This window comes from Palaemon carinicauda, chromosome 45, assembly GCF_036898095.1.
Source record: "Palaemon carinicauda isolate YSFRI2023 chromosome 45, ASM3689809v2, whole genome shotgun sequence".
NCBI classification, from domain to species: Eukaryota; Metazoa; Arthropoda; class Malacostraca; order Decapoda; family Palaemonidae; genus Palaemon; species Palaemon carinicauda.
Genome location: NC_090769.1, coordinates 18,436,831 through 18,454,522, shown reverse-complemented (window position 1 = coordinate 18,454,522; position 17,692 = coordinate 18,436,831). Strand labels below are relative to the sequence as shown.

Here is a 17,692-nt window from a genome sequence, read left to right as displayed (position 1 = left end):
AAGTGTGAGCCTTTCATTTTCTTTCAGACTTATATCTTACCGGCAGTCTTTTGCAACATGCTTGAGGATTTTCAAGAACCATATGACTATTATCACTTTGAAATTTAGTTGAAAAATTGTAGGCCTTCGGATGACCTGTTTTCTTATTTTGTACAGAACACCGCAACATGCCGGTTGAAGATGCTTTACGTTTAGTTGAACAAAATTTCCAAGATTACGTGAAGAAAATTCGTCTGCGCAATATGCGGGAAGCTGTACCCCGGGATATTCGAAATTTGATGTGTGATTTACTCGAGGCGCGTCCTCTCTCGATGGGTGATTTGGACAAGATGATCAAGTATTTGAAGGAAAGACAAAGTTTTCTGGTCGATGACCAGATTGAGCAGAAGCGAGAAACTGCATCAGGTAAAGTTAATCTTCAGGGTTTATACTATATTTCTCAAGTCATCGTATTATGCTGTAGATAGATATATTTTTTTTCTGCTTATTCCTTCTAACTTTACCGTACATTTACTTATTCTTAACTGATAGTGTGATTGCAAATAAATATGTGCTTCTCTTGTGAACAATAGAATGGAAAACAGTTTACAGAAGTAATGATTGAATAAGTGGTAAGAGGAACATTAGTGAATGTTTTGAAATGGTCGTGTAGATATAGGTTAAGTTTATCGGTGCTAGTTTTAAAGTACTTCTGAAATTAATTTTGATATTCAGAAGGATTCTTCAATAGTGTGACCTAACGATCAGTCATTTTATGAGATCAGGAGTATATTTTTGTGAATGACATAACCAAGTTAATTGTTTTACAGAGTTACTTATAAAGTGCTGTGTTATAATTTAGTTGCCCGAAAGATGACTCAGTGATGCAACCAGTAATACTTAATGTAGAATTTAGTTAGTTTATGATTTTATAGGGCACAGTGTATGGGATTGCAGCTGAATACAGCCATATTAAACCATCTTGAATTCCTTGGCTCCATTTGGGCTTTAGGGCAGTTAGTGGAATGCTTTTCAGTTATCACTCATTTGGTTATGATGTAGATTTGCCTATTAAGATATTTTAATTATGAATTTGTTGCTTTTTCATGATTTTAGAGTTTATTTCTCTTACTTTCTTTATCTGATTTGGACAGGTTGGCTAGTGAAATCTATTTGTGTGTCAAACTTCATTCACACAATTGGTGAATTATTTTTTTATTTTCTTTGGTATTTTGTTACACAAAAAAAGATGGTTATGGTTTTGTATGACAAGTAATTTCACTGCTTTTTTATTTTGTTAAACTTCACATTTGACTAGTTTCACCACAAGATCAATGAAATGATTGCTATAAGTGGTAATATGGTTTTATATTTTTATGATATACATTTTTTATTGAGGTAAAGTTCATTGTTATGGGAAAATCATATATGACAACAGACAGATATATAAAACTGCAGTTAGAACTGATATTTTGGTTAGGTATGTATGATACATAGTGAGTTCTTGTAGCTACATACTGAATTAGGAAGATGATTCTACAAGGTATCCTGGATCATCACACTGATGTCTATTTTACTCAAAACTTTAAAAACTATGTTGGATCATATAAGGGTTAATAAACTTGACTACCCAGTAGCTGTAGGTACTTACCGGTGAATGAATGTATTGAATTTTTCCTTCTATATCGGGAATGAACTGTAGGTGGTTAAAAAAAAATCCTTTCTAGTCCATTAGTGAGATAAAAACTTGAAATATTTTTTTATAAATGCAGATAGAAAGAATGTATTTCATGTCATTTTATAACAAGATTGGAAAAACCATTAGAAATATTAATGTACCCCCCCCCCCCCATATTTTGGATATGCATAATTTTTTTTTGGTTATTGTTTTTGCCAAGAGTTTGTACCCACGTAAGCATTTTGTCTGTAAGGGGAAATTAAATAAAAATAGGAAAGGGTAAAAATATTTAAATTATTTCAGTGAGGTCAGTAGAGTCAATGATATTTTGACCAATTTTCCTTTAATAGGTAGGAGAAATTTCAAAATGATTACAACGTCAAGTGTGCATAGGTAGATATTTCGAAATGATTACTACGTTAGTTGTGTTTGTCTTAGGTGTACATTTGGCTCAAGATGAAACAAGTTAAGATGATAGATAGGGTAAATTTACTTTTATAACTATAGAAGACAGCTTGAGACATTACTAGATAAACAATACAGATGATTTTGTATGCGGTGCCCAAGAGGTTATGAATAAGTTCCTAAGAGTAGAGGTTGCGTCAACTGTTTTGTTTTTGTTATAAGCTTAGATAAAAACACATACCTTTAGTTATATTAGATAACTGTCCAATAATCATCGTCAATACTCGTAGAAAATTGTGATCTTAATTTTGTTGATGGTACTAATATTTATTACATTTGAATGGTAATAGGAGGCTGATGTTTAATGTGTTTGTGACTTCTTTTATTTTGAGACTTTGGTTTGTTAGGATTAACAGACTCCTTTACAATTTAGCCTTCAAATGGTTAAATGCAGAAATTATTTTTTAGTATAAATATCTAGAAAGATAAGTCAAAAGGGGAAACATGACGTGAAATGATTTTGCTATGAGACTTCGGCTCTGACTAAAGTAAAGATATAATTTGAATATTTGTAGATCTATTTCCCAAAAATAGTAAATATGGAGTTTGAATGTAATCAGAATTATTTTTTATGCAAAGGCACATCATAATGAATTCCTTCATTTTATCAAGCTAAAACTTACATGTAAGATTTTGAAGTAAAACTTATAATGATTTCACCTTTAAAATATTAAAGTTTAACCGGAATCCTAAAATATGCCTATAAGGCAGACTAAGGACTCAATATTGAATAAATGGGGGAAAGTTAGAGTAGGAAACCATAAGGAATAATTGAGTAATCAGGTATACAGAGGGTAGAGTTCTGTCTGAAAAATAAGTCGTGGAGAATTGCAACTAGTACCTTAGTAATGCTGGTAAGAACCTGTGCTTCTTCAACAGTGCATCTCGCAAGGAATATTAAGATGTGGACCAACCCCCAATTTTTGTTTTCTTTCTGGGCTGATAATATTAACCTGAAGGATTTGATTTTGAGTCAAAGTAGAAATTTAAATGAAGTTGAGTAGAGATTTAAAGTTGAGTATCTTGAATGTTATACAGTATATACTTACTTCTAATGAATATTTAGGGATATTTTTTTATTCAAAATACTTTTATATATTGTTTGCAGTCTCTCATTGGTCAGTAGTTCCTTGGTTCATATTTATAACCCCTTTTGAATATGGGTGCAATATTTTGGTAAATCTATTCTGTCACAGGTTTTCTTTGCTTCAAGGATCTTTTACAATGTTGCATATATGAGGTAAAAATAATTTGCTTTCTATGAAGTTTCATTGATGTTCATATTGCTTCATATTGCTGATATCGACATTTTCCACCTCAAAATAAAAATATTTTCTGTTTTCCACTTCCTCTCAATAGGCTGAGACCTCTTATTATAGTATTGAAACAATGTATTGCCTAATGGCAACCATGGAGTGGGTAGTCCATACTATCTTTTGGATTTCAGTCTTTGTATTGATCTTGCTGCAGCAAATCAACTTTATTCCTTTGAGAGCTGAGATACAATTGAGCCTCCGTATTATGTTTCATGAAGCATAAAATCAAGCAAAACCATATCAAACAGCATAGGCTATAGGCCTATAATATGTGCCCAATATTTGGGTAACATTAAAACGAGTACTTGAGGTTCATATGCTTTATATTTTTACCCCTGGATAACATAATTAAGAAATGTAAACTAGATGAAACTCGCAAAACCAAATTCAGTATTCTCTTGGCTACCATCTGTATTGTGTTTTATGTTTTTGAAATTCAGTGCTATCCCTTAATTTTTGCAAGAATATTCCTCTGGACGAGATTATAGCAGCAGCTAAGTGGCAAAGGCAAGGACTGTATTCGCTAATTATTTTCTTGAAAATACCTGCTTTGCTTATCAAAATTAATGGTGTTTAGTGGTTTAAGTTGCTGTTGGTGATGGGGTCAAATAAGGGATTTTTTTTTCGATTGAGGAAATTTTAACTAATTTGGAACAGTCTTGGGTAAATAAATAAGTGATTAGGTATTAAAGGGATGTATCATCAAAATCTGGCGAAATAAGTTGAAATAATTCTACAACTATCGCTAGTTTCCTATCCCAGCCACCTCTAGCTGGAAAAAAAAACAAAGTTATATCTAATTTTTATATTTTTTCATATTTTTTATCTTTTGTAAACCCTCCCAACACTTTTAAACCTTTTATACACTTAAACAATTTTTAGACCAGCACTACCATTACTGTTGGAACACCAGTACATACATTTTTAAGTTAATTGATTAAAATCGGAAGACTTTCCATTGACGGTGCAGTACATAAACTCCATCCTTACGATGGCCGCGTTGCTGAAATTTGTTCCACGTTTCTCTGCCTTATTAGAAGTAATATTTGCCATTGTCCTTATATTCTGTTGGTCCTTTGTGATAGCGAACGATAGATTCATTGATGCTGTAATGGTGGCCTATGTCCATGTACCATCTCCCTTCCAGGAATTTCATCTTCGCTGTATAGTAAGGTCCTTTAGAAGATGCACAACGTATAGCTGGCATTGTAAGGTTAAAAGCAATTTACAATTTTAGTCACAATAGTAAAAAGACACACAACATAGATAAGGATGCAGAATGATGTCACATACTTATGTGATTGGTTGCATCTCCTCTACCGGCAACAGTGTCGTTTGCCTTGTACGGAGTCATCTGGGCAAACTATTCTACTCTCATCACGCTTCCTGAGTTTCATTTTCCACACAATTCTTTGTGTCACCTATGCCACACAATGCATTTTCTTCACGGCAAACTAAATGAGCTGTATGAATTGCATTCTTGGTATCGAATCAAATTTCTGTTCAGTATTTCTATTATTACTTTAGTTTTCTATACCTAATTCTAGACCCAAAGTTGATTTTTTTTAACCAAAAATAATTAGTCTGAGACTAGATCAAACTTATCTGCCCTTGGAATCCCACAATATAAAGATGACTCCGTGATATAGATTTACATATTGTATGCCTATAAATATGCCATGTACTGAGAGAGCGATAAGGCGAGGCATTACTGTTTTTCAATATTAAACTTACCCGATAATCATGTAGCTGTCAACTCCGTTGCCCGACAGAATTCTATGGAGGGATACGCCAGCTATCACAATACTAGAAGGGGGTGTATTTACCAGCGCCACCTGTGGCCAGGTACTCAAGTACTTCTTGTTGACACCTCCTCAATTATTCCTCTGTCGTGCTTCCGGCAAGACGTTCTGGGATACGCTTATGTTCTTGGAGTATTTTCACGACTTTGGTGAAGTATTTCTCTTTGATTTCGGCTGTCGCTTTACTGGAAACTTCTATATTAGCTTAGTTAGCTTTTGGAATTAATTTGATTAATTATGGTGACGAAGAGAGTATGAACTCTCGTTCACCTTTCAATGGCCGACCCTTCCCTTAGACGGAAGTGTTGGTGTCTTAGAGAGTATAGACTCTCTTTCTTAATTTTGCTTAACAAAAGTTATAGATTTATTTTATATCTCTCCGCCTCTTATAGGCCTCTTCGATTAACTTCCTTTTATTATAAACTTATTAAAATTAATTTTTATATTTGTTTATATTCGACCTTCCTAATAGTAGGCGGTCTTTTCTTGGTACCGAAGTTAATTAACATTGAGCCCGTCATTTCGGTTTTACCTGTTAACATATTATGCTATTTCCGCCACAGAGTTTGAAAGAATTTCTTTGATAGTCTCGTACTGTTTTCAAAGTTGAACTAACGTTTTGTTTTGTCTCTGCAGTTGTTGACGTTCAGAACGTTCAACTTGCACTCTATCGTTACGATAGAGAAAGAATGTTCACGGTTTCACGTTGCAGTAAGAGTAACCGTGTCTAGCGTTTTGTTCATTCTTTCTTAACTTAATGGTTTTGATCCTAATAAAGGAACTTTTCATTTTGGGAAATATTTCAGTTTTTTCCTTTAACAATAATATGTTTTAACGATATATATGATTGGGCTCTTCTCTCAGGTTCTAAGTCAAGAGAGAGAGAGAGAGAGAGAGAGATAGAGACGGAGGGAGAAAGAGGAGGATAAACGTTTCATTCAAGCCTGCCAGGCGTACGAGTAACGTCGTTATCGTTTTTGCTCTTCTCCCTAGTCTCTTTAGGGGAAGAAACTAAACGTTTCTAGAGTGATCTAGTGTTTAGTCTCTTTCCAGCCACTGAATTATCTTTCATTAGATTTTTCTGTTACATTGTAATTCTGTTTTCGCAATTACTAACTTTTGAGAAAGGATAGAATTGCGTGTTTCAGGTACAAACCACTTAAAGTTTCGAGTTCAGTGAAATAAGTGCAAACAGAAATCAAAGTGATAAGTGATTAGCGCAAAGTATGTCAGTGTTGTGCGTGAGGGTACTTCTGTGCGCGCCAGTCGTCCTCCCAGTCCGGGACCTCTTGCAAGCTCCCAAGCCCAGGGGAGAAGCAATGTCGAAGGGCATAAGGGTTCAGCAGGCCTTGATCGGCGCACAGAGGTGTCCTCGGTGGTTGTGGGCGTGTCTTGCCGAGACCGTCGCTCCCACCCGCAGACGATTGAGCCCTTATTTTGCTCGTCTGCAGAAGAGATTTAGGGGAGAAAATAAAGGCAGAGTAACGCTGGTCTCAGGTCTCAAGACCTCTTAAACGTAAAGTCCAGACCTATGCCAGACGTACGAAGTTAAAGTTCAACAACCCGGATGCAGTCATTGGGTTAGCTCTGACTCTCCTCAGTCATCAGTTGAATGCACTCCGCCTAAGAGGAGTAAGGTTCTGCCGCAACAGATCTCTGCTGTTAAGGCTTTACCTCAGCAGACCTTAGTGTCTGCCGACCCCAAGTTGACTCTACTGCAGTCCATGCAGTCACAACTTTCGGTCTTGATGCGTGAGTGTCGGGCTGAGAGTGTTGCGCCTCCGCCTACACTCCCTCCGCCTACGCTCGCTCCGCCTGATCGCAGTACCACCTGCCAGGCGTACGATGTTGTGGACTCTACTACAGTCCATGCAAGCACAGCTTTCGGACTTGATGCGTGAGTGTCGGGCTGAGAGTGTTGCGCCTCCGCCTCCGCCTACACTCCCTCCGCCTGATCGCAGTACCACCTGCCAGGCGTACGATGTTGAGCCACGTGCTGAGTTTGCTGTTCCCAGTGGTGTTCAGCCTCCGCCTTCCTTAAGGCAACCTTTACAATGGGATCAGGAGGATTATACCTCTCTTCCTCCGCCTCCACTTGCTGCTCCACCAGTGATGCAACACTCGGTTGAGGTACAACAACCTCTCCCGTCCATGAGTCAGTCTCCTCAGCTCTCGCTGCAGCGAGCTCAACCCTCCACAAGGCAAGCACCACAACACCTTAGCCTTACGCCTCAGGAGCCTCAGCTTGCGAGACATTTGCCTTGTTCTGCGCAGCCTCTTCCTCATCGCGCTCCGCTCACACCACAGGAACTGGAACTTGCTACTCCGCTTCCGCCAACCGCTCAGCAAGCGCAACCCTTGGGTTCAACCACTCATGCTAGGAGTCAGCCTCCTCCACCCATGCGCCTTCCTTCTGCTTGTCTTTTATTCAGCCTTTGCAGACTGAGCCTCAGGTGTTCCCTCAACAGTCTTGAAGAGGAAACCACAACTATTGTTGTTCCAGCTCGTTCTGACTCTGCTGTTCAGCATACCTTACCTCCATTTTCAAACCATATGATAATGGAGGTTATTTGTATTACTTATAAAAATATATTTGTACTCCTTGCAATATATTTTTAACAAGATCGCAAAATATGGCAAAAATATGAATCATGAGTTATGAATGTAAGGTAAATATTATGTTGATATTAAAACCCCATGCAAGCATGCATCAAGCACTCTAGCACTGGTCATGGAATTTCTGAGAAATGTTAAACGCCATGCACACGCTCTGCTCTCCTTACAGCAGGCTCTGCTTACAGCAGGCTCTGCTTACTACATGCTCTGCATACAGCATGCTCTGCATACAGCATGCTCTGCATACAACATGCTCTGCATACGGCATGCTCTGCATTCAGCATGCTCTGCATACAGCATGCTCTGCATTCAGCATGCTCTGCATACTACATGCTCTACATACAGCATGCTCTGCATACAGCATACTCTGCATACATCATGCTCTGTATACCTTACCGCATGCTTCTCAGTCACACATCTTTGGTTGTTGCCAACTCACTAGACTGTCAAGCAGTTTCATAACGTTGCCTTCTAGTCTGCTGCTTTTGCACCAGTGAACCCTCACTGAGAGAACTTAGCTTTTCTAGGATATGGTCCCTGTAGATGAGAAAGTTCTTTTCTCCCTCCTTCTGATATTCCCTTGAGGACTCTGTCATTTGGAGGGAGCCTTTAGCTGCATAACCTCTTATGGACTTTTATTTAAGCATAACATGCTTCCAGGGAAGGTAATGGTTCCACTTCAGTCGCTAATCCCGTCTGTTACCACACCTGCTCCCATAGACCTTGAGCTGTGTTGCATAACATGCAGTCCAAGCTTAGTCCTTGTTAGAGGATTTTTTGTTTACGGAGTCAATGTGTCACGGGGAAGACGTTCAACAACCAACAGAAGTGACTTGTTGTGACGCAGTGCGGCAACCTCAGCAACCCGATAAGGAGTTGTCTGTACGACCCAGACAGTCTAGACAGATTCGGGTTGTCACTGTACTTCCTCGCTTGCCCATGATTGACAGTTCACAGACTGTGCAGCAGTATCATGATCTTGTGTCCGGCTCCGTCAGACGACTGGCTTTTAAGAGCTCCCACAAGTCGTCGCTGTCTGGAGATTTTCAATGGACTATGGATCTGACCAAGGAACTGGGCCTCCTGGTCAATTTTGAGGAGTCTCAGCTCGTTCCATCCCAGACCATTGTCTCCTTGGGTATGGATCTTCAGAGTCGAGCTTTTCGGACTTTTCCGTCGGCCCCAAGGATCTTCCAAGCCCTAGAATGCATCCAGAGCATGCTGAGAAGGAACCGATGCTCAGTCAGGTAGTGGATGAGTCTAACAGGGACACTTTCATCGCTGGCCCTGTTCATCGTGTTAGGGAGACTCCACCTCCCCCCCCTTCAGTAACATCTAGCTGCTCACTGGATAAAGGACATGACGCTAGAGACGGTCTCAGTTCCTGTTTCCGAAGAGAGGAGGTCTTCTCTCGCGTGGTGTAAGAACAGCTTTCTTCTCAAGGAAGTCTACCTTTGGCTGTTCAGAAACACGACCGCCGTCTCCTCTCGGACGCATCAGACACGGGCTGGGGTGCGACTTTGGACGGACAAGAATGCTCGGGAACATGGAATCAGGAGCAAAGGACACTTCACATCATTTGCAAGAAGTTGTTGGCGGTTATTCTGGCCTTGATAAACTTCAAGTCCCTCCAGCTTAACAAAGTGGTGGAGGTGGACTCTGACAACACCACAGCCCTGGCTTACATCTTCAAGCAGGGAGGGACTCTTTCGTGGAAGTTGTTCTAGATCGCAAGGGACCTACTCATCTGGTCTTAAGATCGAAAGCTAACTGGTAACGAGGTTCATTCAGGGCGGTATGAATGTCATGGCAGATCACCTCAGACGGAAGGGTCAGGTCATCCCCACAGAGTGGACCCTTCTCAAGAATGTTTGCAACAGACTTTGGGCCCTGTGGGGTCAGCCAACCATAGATCTGTTCACTACCTCGATAACCTAGAGACTCCTGTTGTATTGTTCTCCGATTCCAGACCCAGCAGCAGTTCACGTGGATGCTTTTCTGCTGGATTGGTTCCATCTCGACCTGTATGCATTCCCGCCGTTCAAGATTGTCAACAGGGTACTTCAGAAGTTCTCCTCTCACAAAGGGACACGGCTGACGTTGGTTGGCTCCGCTCTGGTCCGCGAGAGAATGGTTCTTAGAGGTACTGCAATGGCTGGTCGACATTCCCAGGACTCTTCCTCTAGGAGTGAACCTTCTAAGTCTCCTCACGTAAAGAAGGTACACCCAATCCTCCACGCTCTTCGTCTGACTGCCTTCAGACTTTCGAAAGACTCTCAAGAGCTAGGGGCTTTTCGAAGGAGGCAGCCAGAGCGATTGCCAAAGCAAGGAGAACATCCACTCTCAGAATCTATCAGTCTCAAGGGGAAGTCTTCCGTAGCTGGTACAAGACCAATGCAGTTTCCTCAACCAGTACCACTGTAACCCAGATTGCTGACTTCCTGTTATATCTAAGGAAAGTAAGATCCCTTTCAGCTCCTACGATCAAGGGTTACAGAAGTATGTTGGCAGCGGTTTTCCGCCACAGAGGCTTGGATCTTTCCACCAACAAAGATCTACAGGACCTCCCTAGGTCTTTTGAGACCTCAAAGGAACGTCGGTTGTCCACTCCAGGCTGGAATCTAGACGTGGTCCTAAGGTTCCTTATGTCATCAAGATTTGAACCTCTCCAATCAGCCTCTTTTTAGGACCTCACATTAAAAACTCTTTTCCTCGTGTGCTTGACAACAGCTAAAAGAGTAAGTGAGATCCACGCCTTCAGCAGGATCATTGTTTTCACATCTGAAACGGCTACATGTTCCTTGCAGCTCGGTTTTTGCTAAACGAGCTTCCTTCACGTCCTTGGCCTAAGTCGTTCGAGATCCCAAGCCTGTCCAACTTGGTGGGGAATGATCTGAAGAGAGTACTTTGCCCAGTTAGAGCTCTTAGGTACTATCTAAAAAGGTCTTAACCTTTACAAGGACAATCAGAAGCCTTATAGTGTGCTATCAAGAAACCTTCTTTTCCAAGTTCTAAGAACTCAGTTTCTTACTATTCAGGCTTCTGATTAGAGAAACACATTCTCATCTGAAGGAAGAAGACCTTGCTTTGCTGAAGGTAAGGACACATGAAGTGGGAGCTGTGGCTACTTCAGTGGCCTTCAAACAGAACCATTCTCTGCAGAGTGTTATGGATGCAACCTATTGGAGAAGCAAGTCAGTGTTCGCATCATTCTATCTCAAAGATGTCCAGTCTCTTTACGAGTACTGCTACACCCTGGGACCATTCGTAGCAACGAATGCAGTAGTAGGCGAGGGCTCAGCCACTACATTCCCATAATCCCATAACCTTTTAACCTTTCTCTTGAATACTTTTTATGGGTTGTACGGTCGGCTAAGAAGCCTTCCACATCCTTGTTGATTTGGCGGGTGGTCAATTCTTTCTTGAGAAGCGCCGAGGTTAAAGGTTGTGATGAGGTCCTTTAGTATGGGTTGCAGCCCTGTATACTTTAGCACCTTTGAGTTGATTCAGCCTCCCAAGAGGAACGCTGCGCTCAGTAAGGAAGACGATCTTATTAAAGGCAGAGTAACGGTTCAAGTCGACTTCCTTACCAGGTACTTATTATTTCATTGTTATTGTGGATAACTGATTATATGAAATACGGGATACTTAGCTATCCTTTAGTCTTGTACACTGGTTTTTCACCCACCCCCCTGGGTGTGAATCAGCTACATGATTATCGGGTGAGTTTAATATTGAAAAATGTTATTTTTATTAGTAAAATAAATTTTTGAATATACTTACCCGATAATCATGATTTAATCGACCCTCCCTTCCTCCCCATAGAGAACCAGTGGACCGAGGAATAATTGAGGAGGTGTCAACAAGAAGTACTTGAGTACCTGGCCACAGGTGGCGCTGGTAAATACACCCCCTTCTAGTATTGTGATAGCTGGCGTATCCCTCCATAGAATTCTGTCGGGCAACGGAGTTGACAGCTACATGATTATCGGGTAAGTATATTCAAAAATTTATTTTACTAATAAAAATAACATATTACAAACTCTAATAAGTTTCTTGGAAATCAAGGTATAGCAAACTTAGATGGTTGCTACTAAGATACTGTACTGTATTAGACTAAGAAGTGAGTCTAGACTATTAAATAAGGTCATCTTTTGTATACTAATGGCCCATTTCTATTCTTCACTGGCCACGCACCTTCAGAGTGTGGGAATCAGCAATATGAATATCAAGGGAGGTTTGTAGAAATAAACAATTTATTTTTATACTCGCCTTATATTCATATACATGGTCACTCTTCTCCCTGCTGACTAGTGATGTAAAGAACATACATACATACATACATATACCAAGGCACTTCCCTCAATTTTGGGGGGTAGCCGACATCAACAAAGAAACAAAAACAAAAAGGGGACCTCTACTCTCTACGTTCCTCCCAGCCTAACAAGGGATTCAACCGAGTTCAGCTGGTACTGCTAGGGTGTCACAGCCCACCCTCCCACATTATCCACCACAGATGAAGCTTCATAATGCTTTGTTTTGACTTCGAGACTGAAAGACAAAAGACTGTATGGCCTACCCACATCATTGTTTTTCCATTAACCGCTATTTTACATAATGCTATTCTAGGTGAATAAGCATATTGTAAAGAAAGAGAACTGGAAATCTTTGTTTTTTTGGTAAACTTTAATATTGAAAAGCTTGCCGTGAAAAGTAATATGAACATCAGGTGAGTATAGAAATACCAGATTTTCTTATTAGTATCTTGTTTTTGTAAATGGTTTGACGTCGATAGAGTGAGGAGCATTTTGTCAAGATTCTTCCATCTTATTGGTGCATACCCGAAATGCATTTTGAGTAAGTAGTGCATACTCATGTTCAGTTCATATCTGTCCAATCTCTCCTCCCCTTGTTATAACCCGCAATGGTCACCTAACTATTACGTACCTAATGCACTATTCAGTTCAACAGTGATATAATGAATTTTAGGGAACGTGCCGATTCGTCCGTCTTTTTCCAGTTTGTAAATCAGCTAGCAGTCACTTGAGGTTATGAATAATAGAGTTTAGCCCAAGTTGACTGAGAAAGAGAGAGCATTAAGAAAAGATTCAGTAAACCTAGAATAAAGTTAGATGTGTCTAGTCAAAGGTGTACTAAAGGCAGCAGAAGTGTAGTGTTACATTGGTAAAAGAGAACGGATCATATATGAAGAAGATAAGGGAAATCATGAGGAAGGCTTATATAGCAGAGAAAGTAAAGTAGTTGCTTAGAATAGGTAGGTGGGTAAGGATAGGTAAAAATTATGTGAAAAGAGTAAATATGTAAAGGATTAAAAGGGAAACATTCAAATAGAGATGAGAGTATTGTCTCATTGTTCCAATTTAACCAATAATGAATATCAATTTTATTAAAAATCATTGAAAACAATTTCAAGAGATTCATTGGTAGTATTCAATCTATTTATATACTAAAATGAAGCAAGGGTAATGCATTTAGGGAATTGTTAATATCAGTTAATCTACGTAGTGCTATGGAATGATTTTGGAGTGCTCCATGCGGATCCTTTTATTCTCCAGTAGTGGAATCATTAGTGAGACTTCTCATCTCTAGACACTTAGCTAAAAAGAATTTTATTTTTTGCCGTGCACCAACTTCACAGCTTGGCTTTTTTTTTTGGTGGTATAATTGGTGATTTTTCAATATTAAACTTACCCGATAATCATGTAGCTGTCAACTCCGTTGCCCGACAGAATTCTATGGAGGGATACGCCAGCTATCACAATACTAGAAGGGGGTGTATTTACCAGCGCCACCTGTGGCCAGGTACTCAAGTACTTCTTGTTGACACCTCCTCAATTATTCCTCTGTCGTGCTTCCGGCAAGACGTTCTGGGATACGCTTATGTTCTTGGAGTATTTTCACGACTTTGGTGAAGTATTTCTCTTTGATTTCGGCTGTCGCTTTACTGGAAACTTCTATATTAGCTTAGTTAGCTTTTGGAATTAATTTGATTAATTTTGGTGACGAGAGAGTATGAACTCTCGTTCACTTTTCAATGGCCGACCCTTCCCTTAGACGGAAGTGTTGGTGTCTAAGAGAGTATAGACTCTCTTTCTTAATTTTGCTTAACAAAAGTTATAGATTTATTTTATATCTCTCCGCCTCTTATAGGCCTCTTCGATTAACTTCCTTTTATTATAACTCATTAAAATTAATTTTTATATTTGTTTATATTCGACCTTCCTAATAGTAGGCGGTCTTTTACCGAAGTTAATAAACTTTGAGCCCGTCATTTCGGTTTTACCTGTTAACATATTATGCTATTTCCGCCACAGAGTTTGAAAGATTTTCTTTGACAGTCTCGTACTGTTTTCAAAGCTGAACTAACGTTTTGTTTTGTCTCTGCAGTTGTTGACGTTCAGAACGTTCAACTTGCACTCTATCGTTACGATAGAGAAAGAATGTTCACGGTTTCACGTTGCAGTAAGAGTAACCGTGTCTAGCGTTTTGTTTATTCTTTCTTAACTTAATGGTTTTGATCCTAATAAAGGAACTTTTCAGTTTTTTTCCTTTAACAATAATATGTTTTAACGATATATATGATTGGGCTCTTCTCTCAGGTTCTAAGTCAAGAGAGAGAGAGAGAGAGAGAGAGATAGAGACGGAGGGAGAAAGAGGATAAACGTTTCATTCAAGCCTGCCAGGCGTACGAGTAACGTCGTTATCGTTTTTTGCTCTTCTCCCTAGTCTCTTTAGGGGAAGAAACTAAACGTTTCTAGAGTGATCTAGTGTTTAGTCTCTTTCCAACCACTGAATTATCTTTCATTAGATTTTTCTGTTACATTGTAATTCTGTTTTCGCAATTACTAACTTTGAGAAAGGATAGAATTGCGTATTTCAGGTACAAACCACTTAAAGTTTCGAGTTCAGTGAAATAAGTGCAAACAGAAATCAAAGTGATAAGTGATTAGTGCGTGAGGGTACTTTTGTGCGCGCCAGTCGTCCTCCCAGTCCGGGACCTCTTGCAAGCTCCCAAGCCCAGGGGAGAAGCAATGTCGAAGGGCATAAGGGTTCAGCAGGCCTTGATCGGCGCACAGAAGTATTCTCGGTGGTTGTGGGCGTGTCTTACCGAGACCGTCACTCCCACCCGCAGACGATTGAGCCCTTATTTTGCTCGTCTGCAGAAGAGATTAGGGGAGAAAATAAAGGCAGAGTAACGCTGGTCTCAGGTCTCAAGACTTCTTAAACGTTAAGTCCAGACCTATGCCAGACGTACGAAGTTAAAGTTCACAACCCGAATGCAGTCATTGGGTTAGCTCTGACTCTCCTCAGTCATCAGTTGATTACACTCCGCCTAAGAGGAGTAAGGTTCTGCCACAACAGATCTCTGCTGTTAAGGCTTTACCTCAGCAGAACTTAGTGTCTGCCGACCCCAAGTTAACTCTACTGCAGTCCACAACTTTCGGTCTTGATGCGTGAGTGTCGGGCTGAGAGTGTTGCACCTCCTCCTCCGCCTACACTCCCTCCACCTGTTCTCGCTCCGCCTGTGCTCGCCCAGCCTGCACCTGCTCCGCCTGTGCTCGCCCAGCCTGCACCTGCTCCGCCTGGTCGCAGCACCATCTGCCAGGCGTACGATGTTGTGAACTCTACTACAGTCCATGCAAGCACAGCTTTCGGACTTGATGAGTGAGTGTCGGGCTGAGAGTGTTGCTCCTCCGCCTCCGCCTACACTCCCTCCTCCTACACTCGCTCCGCCTGATCACAGTACCATCTGCCAGGCGTACGATGTTGTGGACTCTACTACAGTCCATGCAAGCACAGCTTTCGGACTTGATGAGTGAGTGTCGGGCTGAGAGTGTTGCTCCTCCGCCTCCGCCTACACTCCCTCCTCCTACACTCGCTCCGCCTGATCACAGTACCATCTGCCAGGCGTATGATGTTGTGGACTCTACTACAGTCCATGCAAGCACAGCTTTCGGACTTGATGCGTGAGTGTCGGGCTGAGAGTGTTGCTCCTCCGCCTCCGCCTACACTCCCTCCACCTACACTCGCTCCGCCTGATCGCAGTACCACCTGCCAGCAGTTCCACCTGCCAGGCGTACGATGTTGAGACACGTGCTGAGTTTGCTGTTCCCTGTGGTGTTCAGCCTCCGCCTTTCTTAAGGCAACCTTTACATTGGGATCAGGAGGATTATACCTCTCTTCCTCCGCCTCCACTTGCTGCTCCACCAGTGATGCAACACTCGGTTGAGGTACAACAACCTCTCCCGTCCATGAGTCAGTTTCCTCAGCTCTTGCTGCAGCGAGCTCAACCCTCCATAAGGCAAGCACCACAACACCTTAGCCTTGCGCCTCAGGAGCCTCAGCTTGCGAGACATTTACCTTGTTCTGCGCAGCCTCTTCCTCATCGCGCTCCGCTCACACCACAGGAACTGGAACTTGCTACTCCGCTTCCGCCAACCGCTCAGCAAGCGCAACCCTTGGGTTCAACCACTCATGCTAGGAGTCAGCCTCCTCCACCCATGCGCCTTCCTTCTGCTTGTCTTTTATTCAGCCTTTGCAGACTGAGCCTCAGGTGTTCCCTCATCGGAGTCTTGAAGAGGAAACCACACTATTGTTGTTCCAGCTCGTTCTGACTCTGCTGTTCAGCATACCATGGTTTAAACCCCATGCAAGCATGCATAAAGCACTCTAGCACTGGTCATGGAATTTCTGAGAAATGTTAAACGCCATGCACACGCTCTGCTTTCCTTTCAGCAGGCTCTGCTTACAGCAGGCTCTGCTTACTACATGCTCAGCATTCAGCATGCTCTGCATTCAGCATGCTCTGCATACAACATGCTCTGCATACAGCATGCTCTGCATTCAGCATGCTCTGCATACAACATGCTCTACATACAGCATGCTCTGCATACAGCATACTCTGCATACATCATGCTCTGCATACCTTACCGCATGCTTCTCAACACATCTTGGGTTGTTGCCAACTCACTAGACTGTCAAGCAGTTTCATAACGTTGCCTTCTAGTCTGCTGCTTTGCACCAGTGAACCCTCACTCAGAGAACTTAGCTTTTCTAGGATAAGGTCCCTGTAGATGAGAAAGTTCTTTTCTCCCTCCTTCTGATATTCCCTTGAGGACTCTGTCATTTGGAGGGAGCCTTTAGCTGCATAACCTCTTATGGACTTTTATTTAAGCATAACATGCTTACAGGGAAGGTAATGGTTACACTTCAGCCGCTAATCCCGTCTGTTACCACACCTGCTCCCATAGACCTTGAGCTGTGTTGCATGACATGCAGTCCAAGCTTAGTCCTTGTTAGAGGATTTTTTGTTTACGGAGTCAATGTGTCACGGGGAAGACGTTCAACAACCAACAGAAGGGACTTGTTGTGACGCAGTGCGGCAACCTCAGCAACCCGTTAAGGAGTTGTCTGTACGACCCAGACAGTCTAGACAGATTCGGGTTGTCACTGTACTTCCTCGCTTGCCCATGATTGACAGTTTACAGACTGTGCAGCAGTATCATGATCTTGTGTCCGGCTCCGTCAGACGACTGGCTTTTAAGAGCTCCCTCAAGTCGTCGCTGTCTGGAGATTTTCAAATGGACTATGGATCTGACCAAGGAACTGGGCCTCCTGGTCAATTTTGAGGAGTCTCAGCTCGTTCCATCCCAGACCATTGTCTCCTTGGGTATGGATCTTCAGAGTCGAGCTTTTCAGACTTGTCCGTCGGCCCCAAGGATCTTCCAAGCCCTAGAATGCATCCAGAGCATGCTGAGAAGGAACCGATGCTTAGTCAGGCAGTGGATGAGTCTAACAGGGACACTTTCATCGCT

The 17,692-nt window shown here is 41.6% G+C and overlaps 2 protein-coding genes across 5 annotated transcripts in view; one reads left to right on the top strand and one right to left on the bottom strand.

The window, feature by feature from the left end:
- Positions 1-17,692, top strand: part of LOC137634794 (nuclear receptor coactivator 5-like) — a 209,547-nt gene that overhangs the window by 40,254 nt on the left and 151,601 nt on the right. For all 3 annotated transcript variants that reach the window (XR_011042571.1, XM_068367335.1, XM_068367336.1), the window contains one exon: positions 157-405. Coding sequence is in view for 2 of the 3 variants with exons in the window: in XM_068367335.1 (XP_068223436.1) it covers positions 157-405 (249 nt within the window). In the remaining variant the exon portion in view is untranslated. The remainder of the gene's footprint in view (positions 1-156; positions 406-17,692) is intronic.
- LOC137634795 (trypsin-1-like) overlaps positions 1-17,692 on the bottom strand; it is a 244,077-nt gene that overhangs the window by 156,243 nt on the left and 70,142 nt on the right. The window lies entirely within an intron of this gene.